Source organism: Coturnix japonica, chromosome 19, assembly GCF_001577835.2.
Source record: "Coturnix japonica isolate 7356 chromosome 19, Coturnix japonica 2.1, whole genome shotgun sequence".
NCBI lineage: Eukaryota > Metazoa > Chordata > Aves > Galliformes > Phasianidae > Coturnix > Coturnix japonica.
Genome location: NC_029534.1, coordinates 307,537 through 332,436, shown reverse-complemented (window position 1 = coordinate 332,436; position 24,900 = coordinate 307,537). Strand labels below are relative to the sequence as shown.

Genomic DNA, 24,900 nt, shown 5'->3' with positions numbered 1-24,900 from the left:
TTGCACTTTTTTCACCCCATCTTCATGTCAGATTGGTGGGGGTGGTGGCCACATGCGGACATGGGCAGGAGGGGGCTGCTGAGTGGCTTTGCACGGCTCACAATGACATGGGGGCTGCTAAATAAAACTGTTTCACCATTCACTTGTGGGATTTGTCTTTTTGATTCTATTCCCGAGAAACACAACTGGAAAAAGACACACGGGGTACCCCCAGGGCCATGGGTGGCAGCGGGAGCACTGCAAGGGAGGGAGCCCAGGGGACGTGGGGTGCTGGGGATGGGCACCGCAAATCTCAGCACCCCAGGGCTGCTCATGCCCCACACCCAGCCAGGCTCACAGTACAGTGGCCATGTCCCACAACAGCATCACGTCCCCAACGAGCCCACGTGGAACGGGAATGGGACACTCATATGGCCGCTGTCCCCACCTCAGCCCACCCGTGCAATGGGTCCAATGTCCCGGCATCCCATATCCCCATTGCCCAAATGTTGGCTCCCAACACCTTTGTGCATCACCACACTCAACTTTCAGTCCCCATTTTCTGGTCTTTGGACGTGGCAACTAAAAATAGTAGAAAAATGCAATAAAAATAGGCTTTTTTCCCCTCTCATTGACTCCACAATTTAATGGAAAGTTTCTGCTTTGCGTAAAATTTCTCATGTGGGTTTTGAGGGTGGTTTTTTATGTATTTGCCTTTCCCTTTGACCAGCCCAGGACTGGCAGAATTGCCTTTCCTTCCCCATCCCTGCTTCCCCAGCCCGACTTCAAGAATGGCTGAAGGGAACACGGAAGGAAAAAAAGGTCAGAACTCTTGTCATGGTCACAAGGCAGCGAGCAGGAACAACAGGGAAGAGCTAAAAAAGCAACGAGTCAAGCAGCACAGCACCACACAACACAGCACAGCACAATACAGCACAGCACAGCACCACACAACACAGCACAACACAATACAGCACAGCACAGCACCATGCAACACAGCAGCACACAGCACAGCCTGTCCTGAGCTGATTTCATTTTGTTATGAGCAACAAAGGCCAAGTCTGCAGTTATAACATAAAAGGTTTTGAAAGGTCGCCACCCTAATAACGAGTGTGTAAATAGCAGGAAAGATAAAAACTGGGTGCCTGTGTCTGAGGATTGTTGTGCTCACTAATAGTATAAGCACACAGTGCCTGCAGAGGTGTTGGAAATGCAATTCTTGCTGAGAGCAGCAAAATAGAAACTGTGACTTAAAAAAAAAAAAAAAAAAGCAAATAACTCGGCTCCTCTTAGTGCCTTCCCTGTACCCGGGGTCACTCCAGCAGGTCTGTGCAAGGAAACGTGTCCCCTTCTTATTGGGGTGAGCTCCTCTCCCTGGCTGATGCCGCAGGGAGTCACACAGCCCTCAGTCCCATGGGCTGTGATGGTGGTGGGTGGATCCTCCACTGCCTTCAGCCCCAGGGCTTCAGGAAAGGGAGATGGCAGCACAGGGCTATGTCCAGCAGCTGGCCCAGTGCTGCTCCCTGCAGCGTGTCCTCAGCCTCCCTCCCCATCTGAGACCACAGGAGTTCCCATTAACCCTTCCTGACCACACTAAATTCTCTCCCAAGAGCCAGAGTAGAAGTTCAGCAGGACCCTGAGGGCACTCATTGGTCTTATCTGTCCTGGTTCACTCCATCTTTCCTGGGGCTGCTGATAGCCCCTGTTACGTGTGTCCTGCTCAAAGCTATGGGTTGGCTCCCTGGTTTCTGAGCACCGCAGGGTCACTCTTGGCTCCTTATTTCTCCTCTCGCACAGAACATGTTCTTTCTTGCAGCTTTGTGGTGGAAAAGGCAGGAGGCCCTTGGGGCTGCACATCCTGTCCTTGCACCACAGGGAATGGACCTGGCTCCTTGGGGGGCTTCGGGTGCTTCTGGAGGGCTCCCTTGGGATCCCCCTCAGCTTCCCACCCCCGAACCACTGAGATGAGAAGGACCCCAGTGGAGCTGCAGGACCTGGTGGGCTGAGCAGGGGCAGCCATGAAAGCAGCACACAGCAGCAGGAGCACGCAGTGAGACGTGTTGGAGCAGGGCTCCCAGCAAAGCTGCGCTATGCACACTGCATGCCACGCACTGCTTGCAGCCACGCGATCTTATCAGCAGCACGTTTCCCTTCCCGCTGCTGGTTCTCCTCTCCTCTGTATAAAACCTGCCTGTTCTGTCTTGTTGGAGAGCTGGGCTGCACCTGGGCCTTGCTGCATGCTGTGCAGCACCAGGATCCTCCCCAGCACCTCCAGGGGAGGGAATCAGGTGGGCAGGGAGCAAGAGATGCCGGGTCTCCTCCTGGCGTGGAGAGCTCTGCATTCAGGGGGGTATGTGACTGTCAGACCCGGCTGTTACCTCCCCCCGCATCTAAGTGGGTCATCTGCACCCTGCACAGCCGGCGGTGAGAAAACCACTCACCGTGTGATGTGTCTGAGATGACACAGAGGCAGCAGCGCCTGTTTTGGCAGCTGCACGTCGGGATGTGGCTCACAGCTCCTGGGAAGGTTCTTACAGAGCAGCGTTTGAGGTGCTCGTGCAGACAGAGCCCCAGTGCTGCACAGTCCGATGGAGCAGCGTGTGACAGCGCTGCCACAGTCACAGAGGGCAGGAGCTGCCCCAGCCGATGTGCGGTACCCGAGGTGTGCAGAGGAGGGATGAGCAGCAGGATGGCTTCGTACAGTGGAGTGGGGCCCTGGGGAGCAGCCGAACGGCCTTTCCCTGAGCATCACTGCAGCACAGGGAGCTCTCCATCCGTACTACAACATGATGGGGAGTGGGCAGAGAGACTGAGCATGTGTCTGCTGCTCCGTGTGCGCTCAGCAGTGCCCGTGCCACGCTGTGCTGAAGCATTATGCCACCAGCTCCCATCTCCCCGTGTCACAACAGCCCTGCAGCCCTCTCCCTGCTCACACCAGCCTCCAATTCTCACCCAGGGCAGCCCCCACATGGGTCACACAGAGCCCGTTTGTGCTTTTGGCAGCAGGCTGAGCCAGCTCCGGGCCCTGAGGGGCAGCACCGGTAGCCCCCACAGCGGGAGCAGCTGGGTGAAGGTACCGGGCCCCAGCAGAATTCGGCTCACCTGGTACCGGGCAACGGCACCTCAAACCCAGTGCCGGGGAGCTGTGACCGGGGACACAGAGGCAGCCGTAGGCCCCCCCCGGCCCGGTGCCGCCGCCCCCCGCCTCCCCATCACTTGGCAGCCGGCATCGCTCCCGCACCATCGCCATGGAAACCGGCAGAGCCGCCGCGATTGGCGGCCGCGGGCTCGGCGCAGCCCCGCCGGGTGCCAGGCCGCCTGAATATCGATGAGGCGGCGGCGCGGCCGCCGGGGGCTGCGGGGCTTCGCGGGCCGAGAGGCGGCACCGAGCTCCGGGGGGCGGCGGGCGGCCCGGGCCTCGGCCAGCGCCGGGTATGGGGCCGGGGGCGGCGCGGGGGGCGGCGGGGCCGAGGACGACGGGCGGCCCTGCACCGCGCCGCGCCCGGCCTTTGTAGGGTGCGGGGAGAGAAGGGGGGGGACCGCAGCCACCCGCCCGCCGAGCCGGCGGATCCAGGCGGGGATGGAGCCTCCCCCGGCGCAGAGATGCCGCAGCCGCCTCCATCCCCGCCGGGCTTTCTCTGCCGTCGCCGCGGCTCCGATGCCTTCGGGGTGTCCGTGCCGGTTCCCGCAGCTGCGGGCGGCCCTCGCCGCGACAGCGTGAATCCCGCACCCCGAGCCCATGGATCCGGAGCCGCCGCAGACGGGCGACGCCGTCCCCGTGGCCTCCGCCAGCCCGGACGTGGCCCCGCTGACGGACACGCGTGAAGGTGCGGGAGGTGGCGGTGACAGCGCACCCCGCGTGGCACCGGGACGAGAGCGGGACGACGAGCCCCGGCCCCAGGAGGACTCCCACGCGCCGGACCCGCAGCTCTTTGGGCCTCCCCGAGCTATGGAGGGGCTCGGACGGGAGCGTCCAGACGGACCCCCCCAGGTAAGGCGGATGCCGGCAGTTTCGGGGCGCGAGGCGTCGCGGCACCGCGGGGGTGTCACCTTGGGGCGTGGGAAGTCGCTGCTCTCGGTCGTAGCTGAACCACCCACGGAGCCTGCCCTCTCCGTGGGGTTGCCGTGAGCTGCCCCTCCGTGGGGATCCCGGCTGTCCCCGCACGCCGGGTACAGCTGCCAGCCCAGGGTTCCGCTCCTGTGGCACCGCCCGGCCCCTGCAGCTTCGGTGGCTCTGCGGGTGGTGAAGGGGTCACCGCTCCCTGACACCCCGTCTGCAGCGTGCGCTGCCCATACAGAGCAACCTGGGGAGGGCTGCTGGGGGGGAACCTGTCCTTGTAGGCATCATGGGGCACCCCAATGCAGCGCACTGCCCAGCAGCATCTCTCCAAAAAGAGCCAAAAAGACTCAGAGTCTCAGCTCCGGACCGCAGCAGTCCATTAACTGGTCCTGCTTCTGACAGCTCAGCCTCCTCTCTCATGTAAAATCAGCCATCTCCCTAAGAACCCCTGGCACACTGGAGTGGCTCCGTGGTGTTTTTCAAACGGGAGGAATAAGCTCAGCCTGATCTTCTGGAGGGTGGGGGAGCAGAGCTGAGCGGAGCTGGTCGGGCTGAGCTGGAGGTTTTTGAGCTACGGCAGCGCTCCTGAGCACAGCTGGAGGGCGGCTGGACCAACCTGCGGGAGAAACAGCTGCCAGCAGGAAACCCACCGGGAGAGGAAATGTCTTCGATCAAGCAGTTTCTCATGGGTCCTTTTTTGAACGGCTGTTTATCGTCATGCTTAGGGAAATGCTGCATTTAACCACGTGGTGCTCGAGCTGCCTCTGACCGCAGCTCCTGGCTGTTCCAGGAGCACCTCAGCCAAATAGAAAATGGGGCAGCAGAGTGAAAAGCATTTCTGCTCCCATCTCCCTTCCTCATCCATCTCGAGAGCCGGACTAACTGTGCCAGACTTCACATTTCTCTCTCTGTGGGTGAGCCAGTGGGTGAGGGAGGTGCCCAGCCCCCTGTGTTGGTGCTCCCTGCTGTGAAGATGAGCTTCATTCTGCTCCATAGGACTGCACAGGCCAGGAGAGGTACAGCAAAGGAGCTCTTTGTGGGGCTGAGGAGCACCCTGTGGGGTGGAGGTCCCGTGCCCATCTGTGGCTGATCCCTGCAGTGGGTCCCCCAGGTACCAGCTGTGCACATGAGTGGTGGCTGTGTGGTGAGGACCCCATTTGCTCTGTATGGCTGTAACTGCTGAGCAGTCAGTATTCAGTTTCCTTTGGTCCTTGGGCTGCTTTGGTTTTTCTCCAGGATCCTGGATGTGTGATGTGGTGGGTGACTGACATTTCCCCTCCCACTCCCACAGTATTTTGGTGGCACCGTGGTGGTGTCATCACAGCACCAATGTACTGAGGCACTCCTGGGGTGGTACATGATGGTGCAGAGCCACCAGAGTCACAGAATCATTTTAATTAGAAAAGACCTCTGAGATCATCTAGTCCAACTGGCAGCCCATTGCCACCACGTCTCTGAGTCCACATCTGCCCTTTCCTATGGCCGTGTCAGTGCCATAGTGGTTCCATAGCACTACAGCTGCACTGCTGTGGTGGTACTGTTGGTACTGCAGTGTTGCTTCAGCAGTACCATCCTTAGCACTGGTGTTGATCCTCACAGAGATCAACTTGGCTGCTTCTGGAAAGAAAGCCAGCTCTTCCTCCTAAAATCAGATGGTTGTACTGATGTGAAAGACTTGCAGCTGGTCTCTGGGTCAGATCCAGGAAAGAAGAACGGCTCTTTGCTGCCAGGCTGGGACAAGCACTACTGACACAACGTGTCCTGCAGCCAGAGCTGGATTCCTTCAGGCTTCCAGGACTCCTGTCCTTGGGATGTCAGTGCTGCATGATGAAAACAGGACAGCAGCCTCCAGGGAGTAATCTCCTAGTGTGGGGAAGAGCCTCCTGAGGGCTCATCACTGACAGAGTTGATTAAAGATGTTGATTTTATGATGAAGCTGTTGCCGTTTGTATCAGCCTCCACGACTGCTGCTTTGTGATTCCCTCAGGGCCAGTCCACAGGCAGATGTTAAGACTTTCTGCAGGTCAAGTTCATCTCAGTTTACTTGATCAGATTCCTCTGGAGAACTGAAAGTGGAGGCTGTGGCCCTTCTGCCCCCTGGGAGCTTTTGACCTGGAAAGTTGGATGGTTTGGGGTGGGCTGCTGAGCTGAAGGCTTCTTCCTAATGCCTGGGTTGATTGGTAGAGGGGAAGGAGTGAAGATCATGGAATCGTTTGATTCTCCCTGTGCCGGAGGCGTCATCTTTGAAAGGAGCAGCCTCGGACGGGTCTTTTCTTCCATGGGTTTGTTACAAGTGGTGATAAAATCAGATAAATGAGGGAATCACGGCGTGTGAGGCTGTGCTTGGAAGAGGGATGGGCAGAGGGAGAAATGCTGAGTCATGGAAAGGAACCAGCAATGCACAGGGCAAGGAACTGGAGGGGAGCGTCGTGAAGTCAGAGAGCAGAGATGTTTGTGCCTGAAACAACGTGGTGCACAAGGAAGGAAGCTGTGGGACACGTCAGGGCAGTGGCAGTGTGGCAGGGTGGGTGTGACTGCGCCCCAGGCTTCTCTCTTGCTTCTCTCCCACCTTTAACCAAAATAGCCCTTTTCCCTCCAGTTGGATAACGCTCTCCAGCGCGAGGTGTGCTCGCTGTGCCAGCTCCAATGGGCTCTGCTGCTGCTCACTGACCCAGCAGGAGGTGATGCTATTTTCGTCTTGCTTTTGACGTGCAGTGAGGGCACTGCAGAAGAGCAGCCTACAGAAAATAGCTTCTCCTATGAGCCGATTTCACTGAAATTGGGTGGAAGAGGAGAAAATGGATGAGCAGTGACAGGTTTTATTTCCAAATGGCAAAGACCGAGGAGTTCAGGACACTAATTACCAAAGTCAGCTGGAACGAACAGCTGAAGGGCTTTGACATGGTCGAGGCTCAGTATTTACTGCATGACAGGTGACAGTGATTTGAAACGAGGCAGAGGTGGTGGATTTAATACATCTAAGGGAGCTGGAAAGCAGCGGTGCAGTTCCACTTAGGGAGCGGTGCCTGCAGCGGTGGGGGTTGGATTTCAGAGATGGTTTTTGGGAAGTAAACCTGGCAGCTGGAGCCCTGTTTGCTGCAGACAGAGAAGTCACCGTAGAGACATCCTCAGATTGCATGCTTTAAAATCAGCCAAGAGAATGCCAAGAGCCACCTGAGATGTGCTGCTCACGGGGCCACCTGCTTAATTCCTCCTCTACATTTGCTGGGATTTTCAAGCAGATCTGGGTTCTGTCTTTGGCTCAGACCCTGCAGCAGGTGCAGGAAAGTCCCTGGGCTGATCAGTGCCAGGCTGAGCCACGAGGCACCGGCAGCACCGTGTGCCTGAGCCGCAATGCGGAGCGGTGCCGCCAGCCCCGCTGTACTGTGATTTACTGCCCCCCAAATGGCTTCCTGCAAATGTTCCGCAGGACTTCAAAGGCTGCGCTGGATGCTGGGTGGTTCCTGGGGGATTTTGGCTGCATGACCCATTTAGCAGCCAGGCTGGGCACTTCTCTCTGTAAAAGCTGCTGCAGCTCTCAGTTGCTTTTTGAAGTTTTCGGGTGAAGAAGAAACAGCTTCTCTTGCCGCTGTCCTGCTGAGGCCTGTGTTTGTTCATCCTTGATGCACTGCAAAGAAGCTGTATTTTTGGCTCTACCTGCCAGCACAGGTGACAGATGATCGTGTTTTGCCTGAAACGAGATGCTTCAAAGCTGTGTGTGAGCTGCAAACAGGAGCTGCGCTCCAACTCCACCCCCCCTCCCCACCCCATCCTCCCTGCTGTTATTTCCCTGCTTTGTTCTGCCTTTAGCAAATGCCCCCTATGGCCAATGGTGTCCCTGGGCTTAACTGTTTTGGTGGCCAAGGCAGCTCCAGATGCAGGGACACAAGGGCTCCCTGTGCCCTCCAGTACAGCACTGCCTCAGCTTTACCTGCGTAACCATGGCATGCTTTGGATTTTGGCTCATGGCTCCTGTTGGTACTTCTATGCATCTTTATGAGGACATGCCATGTGTTGGAGCCTCCAGGCCTCTTCTTTCAAAGATTTCCTCAGCTCCCTCCTGAACACAGCATTTAGGGGGGCCACGAGCACAATCTGCTCTGAGGCTGCTTCATGGAGCACAGGAGCAATGAGGAATGGAGGAGCAGATAATAAATGAAAAGCTGTTTCATTATGGGAAATGAATGTTTAATGAGTGTGGGATGACGTCTAGACAAGCGGTCGGTGCTGACCATGTGGTGTGCGAGGAAGGCTCAGCCCAGGCAGCCAGCCCAGCCCCAATCTTGTGCCAGGGGGAGGTGGCAAAGCTGGCTCAGGAGCTGCGGGGCCGCAGAAAGGGTCCCCTGACACCATGTTGCTGCTGCTGTCTTTGCTGTGTGCTGGGCACTGGCGCTGCCTCTGGGCCTGGTGAAGACGCTGTTTTGTAGCTACAGAAAGGAGGTTCCAAAGCCTGTAATGGGGCCATAAGGGGCTGGTTCCCAGCAGAGTCCCTGCCGCTCCAGAAGTACCGATCGTCCACAGAAGCACCGTGCTGACATGCCGTAAACCTGGCTGCTGGAGGGGACAGACCACTGCTCCCTGGCTGCTCCTCAGACACCCAGCTCCTGCCCCAGGCTGAGCGTGCCTGGCCTTGCTGGGCGCCAGAGAGCAAAGATGAAAAGCTTGAGTCTTCTTGGCAGCGGCAAAGAGGTGGAAATAATGTGTTCTGACTTTATCCCAAGGGCTGCCTTCCTGGCTGTAGGGATGGCAGCGCTGAACCAGCCCACAGCTCTGCTGTGCTTGCCTGGAACAGGACCCCACCGTGCCCCCATCCTGCTCCTTACCCCCGTCAGCACCCACAGGGTCCCAGGATGGGCTCTGCTGTTCTGAAGATGGAACTTTTCTCTGGGACACGTGCTGGGCCAGTAAATCAGCAGGGAAAGGATCAGCGGTGCTGCAGAACCTGCTGATGAACTGCACACACAGAGCCATGTAACAGGAAGGATTTAGCCATCCGGTGGCACCAGCAAAGTCATCCCGGGTCTTGCAAGACTGGCCTGGCTGCTGGGAAAACATCTGGCCAGGTCTGCCTGAGGTGCGCGCCTTGCTGCTGCCATATGGTGACTGTGAAGCAATAGCTTGGCCCCGAGTTTTGCTAACGCACAAAAATACTTTCTGGGACCCTGCTTCAGCAGCAAGTCTGTGGTGAGCAGCTCTGCGCAGGAAGCAGTAACCACAAGCTATATATACAGCTCCCAGCAGAGCTGCTGCTGCTTTTGATGTGACAAAATTAAGGTGGTGTTTTGCAGAGAAATCCGGCTTGTTGCCTTCTTCCACTGCCAAGGCTGACACACTGAGCACTGGGGCTGGGCTCCTGATGGCTCCTGAACCTGAGCTGGTATGGGGAGGTGGACAAAGAAGTCTTTTTGCCTCCAAAAACTGTGCAGTGCTGGAGGCTGCTGGTTCCTGAGCCATGGGGAGGAGCACGTGTCTGGTGTGTCGTGGCATGAGCTCTTGCTGGCTCTGTCTGTGTTCTGAGCTGGTTCAGGAGGCACAATGTCAAAATGCAAGAGCTGGGGACAATGTCAGGATCTGAGCTTTTTCCCCATGTGGAAGTTGAGACCCAGCTGCAGCTGAGAGTGACCCACCCTGCTGGCCCACGGTGCTGGGAGGGGGAACCACTCATGCTGGGTGTCAGGCACAGAGCATGGGGTTGGAGTGTCCTCCGTAGCCACATCACTGGCAGTACACCCCCAGGTGAGCAGATGCCAACAGTCAGGCAGAGCTGGGAGCACCCAGCTATGGCTGTTTCTTCTGCCACCCCCGAAGGATGTGCAGTTCTCTCTCCTCCTCCTGAAATCAGCCTCCAGGTCTCACTCTGCCCTTTGCTGTCTGCACTCTGACCTCTCTGGCCTACCACGTAGTCAGGCTGGGCTCACTGTCAGGCTGGGGTGGGCACACAACCATGGCCCCCTTGCTCTGCCTTGCCTTTCCCATGCTGTTTTACAGAGTGGGGCTGACTACGGCTTCCTTGTGAGACAGAACATGAAGCTCCTGAGCGCACTGGAAGACCTGCGGCACCGCTGCTCCAGCCTCACCGAGGAGAACAGCTTGCTGGTGAGTGCAGAGCGTGGCTCCATCCTGCACCTTGGCCAGGCACTAGGCTGGCTCCAGGCACAGCGGTATGGATGATGCATGGGGAGGGAGTCCTGGCTGGGCCGAGCTCTGAGAGAGTTGGCACATGGGGTTAGCTGGGGGGCAGGGTGTTTTGGGTTCCCTAGGTGCCTTTCTGCTGCACCCAATGTTGGCTTGAGCAGGACCCCTTCCTGGTGACATGCTGATGCCCTCCCTGAAATCCTTGCCTTGATTTTTTTCTCTTCAAAATACCCTTAAAAGATTAACCATCTAACATGAACACACCCAATTCAAACCACGTTTTAGATAATTTTCTTACAGTAAGAATACAGATTCAGCACTCCATGCCCACCAGGGAGGGCCACCCACTGGCTGCTGTGGATTGTAGCAAGGCGCTGTCATATAAACTGTTGTCAAATCTTCCTCTCAAAAATCACCCTTTGCCTTCTGACTGGAGGAAAGCAAATAGAGCAGTGAAAGCAGCACGTGCACATGGGGGGATCTCACAGAGGTAGTGAAGGAAATAATTGGAAGGCTCAGCTGACCTGACGGTTTTGCTGATGTGAAAAGACAGCACAACACATCTGGGTATGACCTTGAGAGAACAAGGAGCAGCTTATTGAAACAGACGGATAACAAATAAAAGGGGATTAAGTGCAAACAGAATCAATAGAAAGGAAAAGGAAGTTTGGTTTGCAAAACTCATGCAGTTCTTGGCTGCTCTCCCCTGCTCCCCCCAACTCATGTTTCAGTGTCAGGGGAGCAAGGACAGCAGCAAAGCTCACATTGTAACATGGTGCTGCAGCACAGACCACAGTGATGTGCCGAATACTGAAGCAGCAGGGAGATGAATGGGGATAGGATCCAGAGGGGGCCAGCAGCCAGGAGAGCTGCCAGGTCCCAAATGGCAAAGGCAGCGCCTGCAAAGAGCAGAGAGCGGGAGGTTGCAGAGGGACCATGGGCTGGGGTGGGGCCAGGAGTTTCTTTGGGGAACCAAGGTGTCACACGAACAAAATGTCAGGAAAAGCAAAGGTTGCAGTGACCATGGAGACAAATGAAGGTGGGTGTGTAGGTGCTGTGGAGGGACACTAAGTGAGGTCTCACCTTGACCTTCCCCTTCTGTTATCCAGCGCAGGAGCTGCTTCCCCGAGACAGAGGAGAAGGTGAAGCACCTGAAGAGGAAAAATGCGGAGCTGGCGGTGATCGCCAAACGCCTGGAGGAGAGAGCCCGGAAACTCCAGGAGGCCAACCTCAAAGTCGTGAGTGTGAGCCTCTGTGTGCTGGGGCCGGGCCAGGGCAGCACCTTCCCCCAGGACTTCTTGTTTTTCACTTTTGTAGGGACAGAAAGGCCTCCTCTTTCCTCTTTAATTGAACTGGTGAGGCCGTGCGGTAAACTTGCTTTGTACATCAGCGACAGAGCAGAAACCACAAAGCTGAACCAAGGAAAGAACCATCACCAGCTTCTTCAGCTCGTGCTTGGGGAGCTGGTTTTGAGCAATTTCCTCCTAATTGGTTTCTTGCTGTAAATGTGCCGATCTCACGTAAGGTATTAATTTAGGTAATTAGCTCAGCTTTCCCTGGGCTAGTCATGAAAATAACTCATCTGACTTCATCGAAAAGAAACAGGAAGTATTTGAATAAGAAAAGGAGTGTGGTGAGGCAAAACAGGAAGGGGTGAGATATTCTGCTCTGCCTCGTGCACACCTCCCTTTCTGTGCATGTTCTTTTCTTTCTCAAACTGAAGAAGAGCTTTTTGCAAACCCATAGTTTCTGATGTGGCCCTGGTCTCTGATGACACCTGGGGTGATAGTTGGCCAACACCATTCATAGAATCAGTGAATGGCCTGGGTTGAAAAGGGCCACAAAGATCATCTCATTTCAACCCCCTGCTGTGTGCAGGGTCACCAACCAACAGCACAGGCTGCTCAGAGCCACATCCAGCCTGAATGGCCTTGAATGTTTCCAGGGATGGGGCATCCACAGCCTCCTTGGGCAACCTGTTCCAGTGCGTCACCACCCTCTGGGTGAGAAATACCAATGTATATGGCTTTCTTTCTCTCTTGCTGCTCTCTCCGGTGCAGGTAACGGCTCCAGTGCCCCTGAAAGGTTCCAGCCTGGAGCTGTGTAAAAAAGCATTTGCCCACCAGCGTGCCAAGGACCTGACAGAGCAAGCCAGTGCTCTCCTGGCAAAAGACAAACAGATTGAAGCTCTGCAGCAGGAGTGCAGGGAGCTGCAGGCTAAACTCACTGCGGGGAAGGTGAGATTCTTCTGGGGCTTCGTGCAGGGCTGGGTGCAAACAGTGCAATAACAATGTCAGGAACCTGGCTCCAGCAGTGGGATGACAATTAGTCTCATGGACAGACTGAAAACAGGGAGTACTTGATGCATGAGTTGTTATGGGGGAAGTTAGAGGAGCATGTGGCCAAGACAGGATCCAGACCCCTCGGGACAGTGTGCTGGGGGACTCCCCAGTTCTCCCTCCATGAATTCAAAGGTCCTGCACTGCCATTTTTCTATCAGCAACTAAAACTGTCCCCCTGGAAAACCCCAGAAGCCACAGATACAGGACGGCTCACAGCAGTGAGCTTCAAGCAGGATGTAGAAGCAGGACTTCCCTTTAAAGCACTCCCTTAAAAAGCAAAACCAGCTGAGCACGTTCCTAAGAATCGCTGCAGATTGCACACCCCCAGCAGCAGCTTTGGGCGCTTGCAGCCATCACAGTGGTGATATCTGTGTGCACACTCGTGTTACTGACAGCAAGGGTACAAATCCTAACATTCATAAAACCACCCGCAGTGCTGATGTGTGGACATGGGCTGGCGGCCCAGCACAGAACTTGCTGAAATAAATAGTGGGATAAAAGGGAAAATTCAGCTCATCCCGAGTTTAATCCATCCCCACAGAAAGGGGAACAAACCCTCTGATTTTCACAGCAGAGTGTGCTGAACAAGCTGAATCTCCCAGGGACAGAGACTGAGAAACTGTAGAAGAATGTGACAAAGGCAGGAGAGCCAGATTTGTTACTGGCCAAGGAAATTCACACGGGTGCAGCCCTCAGAGCTGCTGATACTTCAGCTGCTGCTTTGCCAGGGCAGGGGCTGGGAGGTGAGACCACCTTGTAACCCACCAAGGCACCAGCAATGAGGGCTGTCAGCACAGAGCTGGGAGACTGCAGAGGAACATTGTCAGACAGGAAATGATTCTATCTGATCCTGGTGGGTTTGGGTTTTTTTTTTCCCCATTTATCTTCCAAGCTGCTCATTAAATTTTAATTCTCAGCTAGTTAAAATTCAAAATTCCCCTAATCTGTCTGCAGCATGCAAAATGCATTATGCCAATGAGGGCTTTATAAGCAGAGATGTTATGTGTGTGCTCAAATCATTTTTAATCTAGTGCATTTGATTCAGCACAATTTTCCAGCAGCTATGAAGCAGATGCACTCTGTTCATTTCCAGTGGTAGGACGACATGTGCAGCAGCCTGCTAAAGCGTGGGCCTTGTTTTGCCAAGTCAGAGCTCTCAGGGTGAGATGTTTGCCTGAGCTCGTGCTGCAGTGACAGGTTTACAATGCAGTCCCGCTCCAGGTTCCATCACGCTGCCATTTCTTGCAGTGGTGATTCTTGGAGGCTGCGGGGAATGGCGAGGCAGCCGCAGAGGACACGTATATTAGGAGCTGTGAGTGGAAGACTGAGCCTTTTTCTGCTCTCTTATTTCCCCCCCAGGCTTCAGAGGCTCTCTATGGAAATAGCTGCTTCTGTTTTCTGCTGGGGGAAGGGAGGTTTTTTAGACAGCCCCAGCCAATGTTGTTGGAGGAGCTATCACCCTGCTGGCCTCGCTCTGGGTCTCGCACAGAGGGCCCAGCTGCTCACTTCTTGAATCTATAATCAGTTCCCATTAATGGTGCCTCGGTTTCCCCCTTGTTTGACAGTAACTATGCTTTTCTACACAAACTGTATTTGCAAAGCACACGCTATTTTTAGGGTGAATAAGAAGTGAATGGGGAAGCAGATTAAATTTGTCCTGGATACCAATTATGCAGTGAATTCACTGGCTTAGGAGCTTTCCAGGGGAATGAGCAACGTCTCCTTCAGCAGCATATTTGTGAGGACAGGTTTTCATAGCCAGCCTTTGTATGTCTGTATGGACATGCAGGTACGTGTCTCGTGTGTCTTGTTCAGCTTTCTGAAATCTGAAAACCTTTGAGGAATTAACACAAACTGGTGGCATATTCTCAGTTTTGGCCAGACTAAAATGGCACTGGCTGCCTTTAAAAGCTGCTGGCTTTGTGTTCAGAGCAGGCAGGACTGACTACTGCGGATAGAAAATCAGTAACGCTCTAAAAACACCCAGAGTCAGAAGCAAACACGTCTCAGATATGCTTCATTCTTTCCAACATTAAAGCTGTAACCGCCAGGCATGCACGGGGCTGCAGAGAATGCCAGCACACACAGCGAGGAGAGGAGCCCAGCTGGGGCTCTTGTTTTGCTGTGGAATGAAGAAATGAAATTGTATTATCTTGACACGCTCTCTGCTGGCAAACACTTAGAAAGCGCACACTTAGAAAAGCTCTTTTTAGCACAGCGTTACACTGGGATAACTGTAAAGCATTGCAGGCTTCATCGGTGGGAGAAATGATGTATTGACACGAGGGGTGTGAAAGGGCTGCTTGCTCCGGGGGAGTTGGGGGCCCAGGAAAGAGCAGCTTTGTTGTGCTCTGCTCCGTGTTGTGCTGCCGTCTGTTCAGCAGCGCTGTTGCAGCTCGTGCATCACACGGACCCCCCCAACCTGCCGCACCTCCGGGACACCAACGTGGTTCCATGTCCCGCAGGGCGACCCCCGCTGCCTCAACGTGGTGGAGTTCGACCGGCTGCTGCGGGAATCCCAGCAGGAAGTGCTGCGGCTGCAGCGGCAAATCGCGCTCAAGAACTTCAAGGAGGGTCTGCGCTCCTCCGCGAGCAGCTCGGGGGGCTCCGGGCCGAGCGCTGCGTCCTGCCCGGGCCCGGCGCTCAACGCCGGCACCAAAGACTCGCTGGCAGCGCAGGTTTGCTCGGGACACACAGCGCTGGGACGGGCGGCACACGGGAAGGTGAGAAAAGTGGGTCGGTAAATGACCGCCCGCTTCGTTACTCGGTTCACTCCTGCTGGCAGGAAACGTGGAGTGTGTGTGTGTGTGTGTGTGTGTGTGTGTGTGTGTGTGTGCAGGNATGGGGTGGTACGTGTGTGTGTGTGTGTGTGTGTGTGTGTGTGTGTGTGTGTGTGTGAGCTGCGGTTCCCGTTGGCCGGGCCGGTTTTCAGATTCAATCACGGCCTGTCACTGCAGCGGCGATGGCGGAGGGAAAAACGTCTGCCCCGGGGCGGCCCCGAGCCCCGAGCGACCGCCATGGCCGCAGCCGGGACCGGCCGTCAGTGCGCCGGGCAGCCCGCACGGACCGCGTGTAACCCGGCCCGGCCCGGCCCCTCCTCGGCCGCACGCTCCGGCCCGGCAATCCCCGCGGCGCCGCCTCCCCCGGCGAACCGCGAGCCGGCAGGTAAGGGAGGGAAGGGAAGGAAGGGAAGGGAAAAGGCCGGGCCGCGTTGGGCCGGGAGCGGGGCTGGGAGCGGGGCTGGGAGCGGGGCTGTGTGCGCTGCGTGGAGCTGCCCGGTTCCCCCGCTGTGCTCCCCGGCCGTTCCCGGCTCCGTGCAGGCCGCTCCGGGCGCGTCGCTCCGGGCGAGGCCGCGGCCCTGGGGGGGCGGGGATCACCGAGCCGGGCCGGGCCGGGCCGGGCCTCCCGAGCGGCTGCGGGTGGGCGGCCATCGGCGGGTTGTTGCGGTGTCCCGGCTGCTCTGAGCTTTGTTGCCCCCCGTTCCTCCTGCCAGCTTTTTCCTTCCTGGAGGATTCTCGCCTCTTTCATTATGCGGTGTTAGCATTCTCTGTACCGTTGTTGTGTCTCTTGCACTGCAGCATGTGGGATCCCTCGGAGTAGCACAAGGATGTTTTCTCTCCCTTTCTTATCAGCCCTTTGCCTTGTTGTCTAAGCGTTGGCTGCTATTGAAGCATCGTTTGTCGCTGTGATCTCTCGGTGCCATGAGGACCCATTTGTTCCATCAGCACGTATTTGGGTGCAGAGCTCCTGCTGTCTCTCTATTCTCATTTTCTCCAGATATTTACCCAAGATAAACCCATCCCATCCTCCTCCATCAGCTCAGTGTCTGCAGGAGCAGGGTACCAGGCAGGCTGTGTGTGCTGCACCTTCCTCACCCCTGTTATAGGTTATATGACATTGCACAGGGTTGTGCTGGCAGAGCAGGGAAACGGGCTGTGCTTGTATGGGATGTGCTTCAGCATTTCAGGGGGGCAGGACTGTGCTGGTGCTTCCTGCACGCCAAGGACGGAGTTTTCTAGAAAGACTGCAACATTTTTAATATACTTTATTGCTCGCTTTAAACATTCTGGTCATTTGCCAAAGCCCGGGTACATCTGTGCCTGTGGGATGCTCGACTTAAGCTGGTACATTCTGGACATCTCATCAGCCTTACCCTGCTTTCTGCCTGGGCTCTGCCACAATCGCTGCTCACTGTGGGCAGCTGTTTGCTGGTTATTTTTAGCTGTTTTCTTGTACAGACTCCTCGCACCTGGTTCAAAGAGCATTTTCCAGTCCCTGCTGTGAATGAGGTGGCTCAGCTCCAGGGCACAGCGCTCGTCGTGATGTGTGCCAGTCTCATTTAGCAGTTGTCTGATACGGTGATGTCTGGGTTCTGCAGAAAAACAAGAGTGTATGAGCACATAGCTGGGGAGGTTGTCTTTGTTCTTGGATGGAAATTAGGCCTTAGTGGGCAAATTTAATTTCATAAGTTTTAAAAGTTGCCTGTAATTAGGAATATAATTATTTTATGTATCATTTTACTGAAAAGTGCTTACAAACAAGCAGAAATTTCTTACATGTCTGTTGTGAGAGTATGGCTTGCTAAGCACAGTGCGTGTAAATGGTGCAGTGGGTACCTGACTATAGATGGCATCTGCTAGTGTTCCTTGGCTGTTTCCATGTTCAGTTTGGTGTTGGATCATAAAGCACAGTGCACTGGTTGTTTCTGTCCCTCTCACCAACAACCAAGTTGGAATGTCCCCTTTCTTGATACCCTCTTCCCTTTCCTGCCTTTTGGGTGCTGAGATTTTGCTGATTTTTCACTTGTGGCTGTTTAAGGGGGTGGTGTCCTCGTGTCCTCCCATCTAATCACCTTCCAGCTATGATTATTCTTTTAGACTTTTCTTGTGAGATGTTACTATCTCAGGTGCTGTGGCCAGGAGAATGTCTTCCATGGTGCTCCTGGCTGTCCCTGAGCTCTGAGATCTCATTTGCTTTCCAGGTGGAATCAGGTGTGCTGCCACTGGGCCCTGCCTTGGAAGGACATGAAAATTCCCCTCCTAAGAATGCAGTAACAGACCAAGAGAGCAGCCAACAGATACAGCAGCTGGTGAGTTGTTGCCCTGACCGTGGGACTAGGAGGGATCTGTGCATTTTGGCACTTTCCTTCCAAAGCCAGTCTGGTTTTGGATGAAGGAATTCAAGCTTTGATTGAGTTTTCACCCATAGAATCCAGGCAAAGATTTTTGAGACTTAAGTCCTTTTAGATGCAACCTGCAGAGGATGTTTCTGTGTGGACATGAACAGTGGTTGTCTGCTGTCTGTTAGATGTCATTTGGATTAGAATAAGAGCTGATTTAGCACAGCTGGTGTTTCAGTATGAATATTTTCCACAATTCCACATAGTTGCTCCTCATATCCTGTCCCCCATCCTATCCTAGACAAATAAGTCCGGTTTTTGCAACTAAGAGATAGAGAATTATTTTTAGAAGTTGAAAAGATTGAGGAAGAGGAAAAGCTGCTTTACGTGAAATGTTTTTTATTTTCTCTACCTTTTTTAAGACAAAATCTCTTTAGGTTTGTACATCGTTTATGTTTGTAACAAAGATTTTCTTAAGAAAACAGAAGCAGCCAATATAGCATCAGATCAGGGAAGCTGAATTTCTTCCTCATTTTGTGGACATGGTCTTAGTGTCTATTTTTGCTTGTTCTGTGCAGGAATTTGAACTCAAGAAAAAGCGCAAGAAATGTGAAAACCTTGAGCATGAAGTGAGGAAAAAGCATAAAAGATGCAAAGAACTCGTAAGTGTTCTCGTTTCCTCATGCTGTGAGTGTCATGGCAAAGAGCTGGGCTGTTTTGTGCTTCTCCTGGGTTCTTCAGCCAGCTGTGTTGGGTAAAGCTACATAAATCACTAGATAAATCTCCATGGCCTTTCCTAGACTGGGGAGGTGCTTTCTCTTTTCCCATGCACTCCACACAAGCATCAAAAGGTTTCTGCAGCTTGAGATGGTAATTGAATATACAGCCATATTCTTGTGCTTCACTGGTGTAGTGACTCCTTCTGTTTCTGACAGGAGATCCAGCTGCAGGAGGTACAGAGTGAAAATGCTCGACTGGCCGAGGAGAACTTGCAGCTGAATGAGAAGGCTGGATGGGCAGGACAGGTAAAAAGCAGCGTTACACGAGTATTTGTTTTGAGTGGAAATAAGAGGGAGAGGAGGTTGGTGATTTTGGTATTGGAAGCAGGTCTGCAAAACAACCTCTTGAGATATGGAAGTAAATTGTCCTCCATTATTTATACAACAAATACCTCCGGCTTCTTGTTCTAATTGACAATCTTTTCCCGACAGGTTGAATCTGAGAATGCTGACCTGAAGCTGCAGGTTGTTTTGGTTACTAAGGAACGGGATTCAGTAATTCAGAGAAATCAAGGACTTCAAACCAAGCTGGAGAATCTAGAGCAGGTGCTGAAGGTCAGTAGGACCCACCCAGCTGGGAGGGCTGTCCAGACCCTGAGTGCTGGTTTTGGATGGCACAAATTGTCTGTTTTGTTGGGATTTTTTTTGTCCATTGTTTTGATTTGGTGCTTCTCTGGGGACTCTGCTATGCAGGATCCTGGGAATGGCCTTCAAAAGTAAGCAGAGGGGCTCGGGAAAGGCTGCTGCAGGGTTTTGGGTGGGAGGAGATGTAAGGCGGCCATCACTGATTTAAGGATTCTCTTTGTGTTGTGGTTTATGTTAAGAATTTCTTACTTTATCCTCTGTTTAATGATGGTGTAAAATACAGGCCGTGTATTGATTCCATGACTCGTGATAGGACGCAGCATTGTATTTTCATTAATGTTGTCCTTAAACTGTCTGTGAATTGTCCTGCAGCACATGAGAGATGTGGCTGAGCGCAGGCAGCTGCTGGAAGCCGAACACAAGGAAGCACTGCTAGTCCTGCAGGAGAAGCAAGAGGAAGTCAGACGGTTGCAGCAGGTATGAAGCACGGGAGAGAAGGTACTCTGTACTCTCTGGATCCCTGGAAAGATCCTGCTGCACTTTACCTTCTTGGAGGAGTGGTGCATAGAGGGGGTATATGTGAGTCTACTAAATGAAGTTAGCCAGAGACGAATATCTGTCTATGCCAACTCTCGTACCTGAGTAAAGCAGGGGGATTTTTCTCATGAGTGGCAGTTCTGATCTCTCACTGCTGTTTGTCCACAGACCAAAGATGCCTTCAGTCTGTGTAGTGTTTCAAATCTGAAATGATGTCTGTTGAGGTGAGTTTAGGTGGGCTGCTTTCTTATTTGCCATGTCTCTCATTTCTTAGGCACAGGCAGAGGCAAAAAGGGAGCATGAAGGAGCAGTGCAGCTTCTAGAGGTAAGACAAAAGGAACAGGGATGGATTAGTAGATTTAGACTTTGTATTGTTTGTTCTTAATGTCAGTTTTCTTGATGCTCTGAGTTTTGTTGTTTTTTGAGTCGAATGATACCGTATTGATTAGACACAGTGTTGCTGCTGTGTACAATTATTGGCTGTGATGGCAGAGTAGTCATTGTTGGAGTCACCACATAAGTTATTTCATTTAGACCATGCCCAGCAACTCTTTCAAGGATGCATTAAGTAACCAACTTTAGATCCATCTGCTCAATTTCCAGTGTCATCTGAGTGCCTCATTTTGCACCTGGACAGTGAGATTTCATACAGGGGAGGCCACGGCCCAGTCTGTAGTGGTGACACACAGTAGGAGATGACAGGCTGAATTGCTTTGCCCTCCGCTGTGCAGTAGCTCTGTGCTTGTTAGGAGCCCAGGGGATCCAGCAGGTTGTAAGTGTCCCTGATTGAGGAGGTTACTCTATGGCACTTGTTGAGTGGGCATGAACTGTTTGAGTTGGAGATCCCAATGGTGTTGAAAGTGTTGCAATCTGGGTAAATATTGCGGGGAAGTGACATGATATAATGTTACATTTCTATGGTCATTCTGGAACATCTACTTGCTGCAGAGACAGGGCGAGCGCTGATACAGATTCTGCTCTTATGTCACTTGGTATTTACTTAGTTGGCTGCTAAGCAGCCTTTAAGTGGGGGAGGCTTGATACTTGCAAATGTTTTCTGAACTAATTCATCAGAGGGTTGGAGCAGCCTCTTATGTTTAAACTAGACATGTGTGTGCTCAGAAGGCAGGAGGGCAATTGTTTTGTTCAGTTTGAGTAGCTGATCTTTCTTGTTTAAGGTGTATTGTGAATTGGAGACCCTCAAAAAGTGCTCAGTTAGCTCATTTGTGGAGTTGAGATGTCGGATTTGGCTTTTGTTTAACAAAACTTGTTTGTGTGGGGTGGGAATCCCAGCACAGAATATGGCAGACCCGAGTTCAGTGAGAAAACAGTCTCATTGAAAGTGAGGGTTGAGTTGCCTTTGGCAGGTTGTTGGATTTTGGCTCGTGTAACCGCTGATGTGATTTTATATCTCTTTTTGCTTTTCTCCTTGCCACCAGAGTACTTTGGATTGCATGCAGGTATTGCAATAATCCTGTCAAGCAGCACATTTTTCTCTTCTGTCCTGGCTTTGACACTTACTTGATATTCCTGTTTTAATTAAACTCTGGAAAAGACTGCAAGAGTGTCACCTTCAAGAAATAAATGTAATGCAAGGAGCTACCACAATGAGTTGCACAGAGGAGGGTTTCCTGTTCGAATGCTTTGCTTTCTTAACCAGTTAGAATGTGAAGCTTTTACTGGGCTTTTTCGGACAGTTCTGTTTTGTCTGTCTGTGCCCTTCTTCCACTTGCTGCACACATTTGAAGGTCTTCTGGGAAGTGTTTGCAGTCCAGAAATGAAACATTTCCTTCAGAACCTAAAAGCAATGGCAACATCACTGCAAGTGAAAGTGACACAAAGAAAATAGAGATCCTGCTGGTTTTGTAATTGGTTGGAAGATAGGAAGCAGAGATTGTGAATAATGTTGTCGCAGAAGAGGCAGGAGCTAGTGAGGTTATTAAGGTGTTACAGTCCAGGAGCAGTGCTGGTTCACAACAGATTTAGAATAAGATCTTATGTTGAAGTGGTGGGTTCTGTATCTGATAGAAAACAGCTTTCAGCAGTCCCCTTCAGATCTGACTGCAGAGAGCTGTGAGAAGGCCTGAAGAAAAATGGGGAGACTAAATAACAGGTAACACTGAGTGTGCAAAAGAAATGGAGAGAGGTAGCAAGGGACATCTGGATGGGCAACACCTGCAGGAGGAGGTTCTGATAGAGCAGGGGGTGCCTAAGAGAACAGGGCTGAGTTGGGTTTAGCTCATTGGGGAAACTCAGATTAAATTCCTGAATTGGTGGTTAAATCCTTCCTTCCAAGCTCTACTCCCTGCTCTTGCAGCCTTTTCCATTAATCACACTGTTCAGACCCAGGATGGTGTGTGGCTTCTCTTTCTTTCCTTTTTGGTTTAGGTGTAGACACAAAAGTCTTCTCTATCTTCTGTGTCTGGGACTTGATCCTGGCTGGTTCTGTCAGCTCCTGACCTTGTCCTTAAGCTCCTCTTCCTTGTGCCCTGGCCTTCCAGCGCTGCCCTAAAACCTGCTGCTTTCCCAGCCATGTGTGACCCTGTGCAAGTAGTCTGCTGAGACATATTGCAACATTGCAACGTGTTCTGTTGCAAAGGAATCCTGCACAACCTGACTTCAGTGAGGAACAAGTTGACTGAGCAAGCTCATCATAGGTTAGGATATCGAGTTCAAACTCAACATTTCAGGGATAATTCCTATTGTGCTTGTAGTCAGTCTCCTGACAGATTTTTAAAGATAATGGAGGTGTAGAGCTGCCAATGCCTATTGACTGTTCCTGGGCAGGACATTTAGGTCCTCAGAGTTTGAGACTCACTCTATTTCTGAAGAGATGTAGCAAAGACAAGTGCTGGCTGGAGACCCAGTGGTGGTTTTGATATGGTGGGTTTGTGTCTCATTTTGTGTCTCTCCTGTCAGGCTCGGGTGAAAGATCTAGAAGACCAGTGCCGCAGTCAGACTGAGCAGTTCAGCCTTCTGTCCCAGGAGCTCAAACAGTTCCGACTTCAAACAGGAAAAATCGACCTTCTCACCTCCACACTGGTGACTTCTGAACTTCCTCTTGCGCTGTGCAGCTCTACCCCACAGCCTCACTGGGAGAAGGGTAATTGCTGGAGGTGCCTGCGGGTGTTTTGTCAAGCATGTTGTTATTTGGATAGATGGGAAGTGTAAAGAAAATAGTGAATATTTAGTTAACTCATGGGATTTCTCTCTCTGTCATAAATACTTGTGATTCATGTAGTCACAGAGAGACGCACTGTTAAATGGATCTCACAGAGACTTGAGCTGCTCTGCAGTGTGCTTGCCCATTCTGATGTTCACTGTTGATCTTGTATTTTGCCTGTGGCTAAAAGTAATGGATATATTGCTTTTGTTTCAGATTCATCTGGTCCTGCATTGCTTGCTCACCAGAGCACAAAGAAGGTTCACAATGAAGAGACCAATGAGTTGGAGTCGTCACAGCGGGTGCCCGAGGCTGCTGTTGGCTCCCCAGTTTCTGCTGCCAGTTCTCAGAAACAAGCCAAGAAAGCTGAATCTCAGTCGAACTCTTCAAAATCAGAATCCATGCAGAACAGCTCCAAATCCTGCCCAACTCCAGAGGTTGGTATGGGAGTCCTCACTCTGGCCTCTCCTTTCTAGCCAATAGGGAATAAATGCATTGCAGAAAAACCTGTATTTCTCTGGTTAAGTGGAGAAAACTGTAATGAAACAAATGAAAGCCTGTAAGAAAAATTGAGAAGGCCTTGGATGCCCACATTTTCAGTGAACATTTGAAGGTATTGCAGTGCTCTAGGAAGGAATCAAGTGGGCTTGGAGGAGAAGGCAGGAGGGGAGGTCAGTTGGAGTGATGTGTGGGGAAGCTGTGGTTAAGACACCACATGACACCTCAGTCATGGTAGCAAATGGGAAAGGTAGAAACTTTCAGCATGCTGAAGGACTGTGCCTCAGGAAATCAAGGTTCGTTGTGTGCACCCCCAGGTGTGGTAGTTCTACTTGTTGTAAGACACCATGAACCCTTTGAAATATTAACTTTTGCAGTTCATATACTAGAAAAAGATCTGTGTGTTCTGGTGCCTGCAATGGGCCTCCATCAAAAATACATTTGCCTTGAGGTGTGTTTTAAAATTAGCTCAAATTGATTCACTGGCAGCATTTCAAACAAACAGAAGGGAAATGCATTTCTTCAGAAGGAGTGATTGCTTTATGTAACTCGCTGCCATTAGATGTGAAGTTTCAAAATGTCAGTCATAAAAGCTTGAGATAATTATCTGGAAGATTCTTCTGGCATTACCATTCATGGTACAAACTCAGCTTAGGAAGCTCTTCAGTAGATCACTGCTAGCAACTGAGAGGCTGTACCAGAAAGATGAGAACTTGCTCTGCCTCTTGTATGCTTTCCTTCTGTGTGTATCACTTACTGTTATCAGAGCTGGGTGTTTGGACTAGGTAAAGCTTTGGTCTGAGCTGGTAGAGCTCTTTAATGTTCTGAAAGTACATAAACATTATATTGAAGTGTTTGCAGGCGCTGCAGGGGAACTGCCTGAATTGCAGGGGTCTAATATAACTATCAGTTTGCATTTGTTCAGATTACCATTTGTATTCCATACGTGACTTAGATTTAGGAGGAAGTGATTATACTGCATTGCAGATATGTAGGGTGAAAGGGGCTTCAAGAATCTCGAATCCAGTTTCCCACTCACACTGGGACAGCCACCAGCACTGTCTCAGTATCACCACTGCTTTGTTTAGCTAAGCCTTGAAGAGCAGTGGGACATCACTGAGCTCTATGGACATCCCGAGGCTGCATTACCTTCTTGAGTGAAGAGCTTTTGCTGATATTCACCTCAAACCATTGAAATTGCAGCTTGGAGCTGTTTCTTGGTACTGCTTTCTCACTCTAAAAATCACGCTTCCAGACAGCCCTCAACCTAGTGGCCAAACTGTCCATACACACCAGCTTAGAGGATTTGTTCACTGTTGTTGGAACTCTTGGAGTGTTCCTTTATTCTGATGTTGGCCATGTCTTATCCTTTGTCTTTCATTTTATAATTTTAGGTGGACACTGCGAGTGAAATGGAAGAACTGGATGTTGACAGCATCTCTCTGATGCCAGAGCCAGGCAGCCAAGGCCCTGCAAAGCTCCAGGTCTTCTTGGCTCGATACAGGTATCATGTCATCTCTTGTACTCCCTGAGGTTAGGCAAGTTATTCTGTTCTGTGGCATTAACAGCTCTTAAGGATTGCTGTCAGGTTGGGTTCCTTTTGTGGCTTCTATTTCCTACACAAGCAAATCCTGTGCATTTAAGTTAACAAAAGCATAGCATGATAATTAGCTATTCAGGGCACATCACTGGTTGCAACTTTT

The 24,900-nt window shown here is 52.1% G+C and overlaps 1 protein-coding gene across 12 annotated transcripts in view; it reads left to right on the top strand.

Annotated features, from left to right (window-relative positions):
• The first annotated feature begins 3,484 nt into the window (after positions 1-3,484).
• The window catches only part of TSPOAP1 (TSPO associated protein 1), a 37,729-nt gene continuing 16,313 nt past the window's right edge, over positions 3,485-24,900 (top strand). For 4 of the 12 annotated variants that reach the window (XM_015880824.2, XM_015880823.2, XM_015880827.2 and 1 more), the window contains exons 1-14: positions 3,488-3,970; positions 10,028-10,135; positions 11,284-11,418; positions 12,235-12,411; positions 14,982-15,239; positions 17,498-17,605; positions 18,214-18,297; positions 18,571-18,660; positions 18,847-18,969; positions 19,372-19,476; positions 19,811-19,861; positions 22,456-22,639; positions 22,916-23,136; positions 24,592-24,701. In XM_015880824.2, coding sequence (XP_015736310.1) covers positions 3,719-3,970; positions 10,028-10,135; positions 11,284-11,418; positions 12,235-12,411; positions 14,982-15,239; positions 17,498-17,605; positions 18,214-18,297; positions 18,571-18,660; positions 18,847-18,969; positions 19,372-19,476; positions 19,811-19,861; positions 22,456-22,639; positions 22,916-23,136; positions 24,592-24,701 — 2,006 coding nt within the window. In that variant the 5' untranslated portion in view covers positions 3,488-3,718. Of the gene's footprint in view, positions 3,971-10,027; positions 10,136-11,283; positions 11,419-12,234; positions 12,412-14,981; positions 15,240-17,497; positions 17,606-18,213; positions 18,298-18,570; positions 18,661-18,846; positions 18,970-19,371; positions 19,477-19,810; positions 19,862-22,455; positions 22,640-22,915; positions 23,137-24,591; positions 24,702-24,900 lie in introns of all 12 variants that reach the window. The other 8 variants (XM_015880831.2, XM_015880821.2, XM_015880820.2 and 5 more) reach the window with 5 other exon arrangements.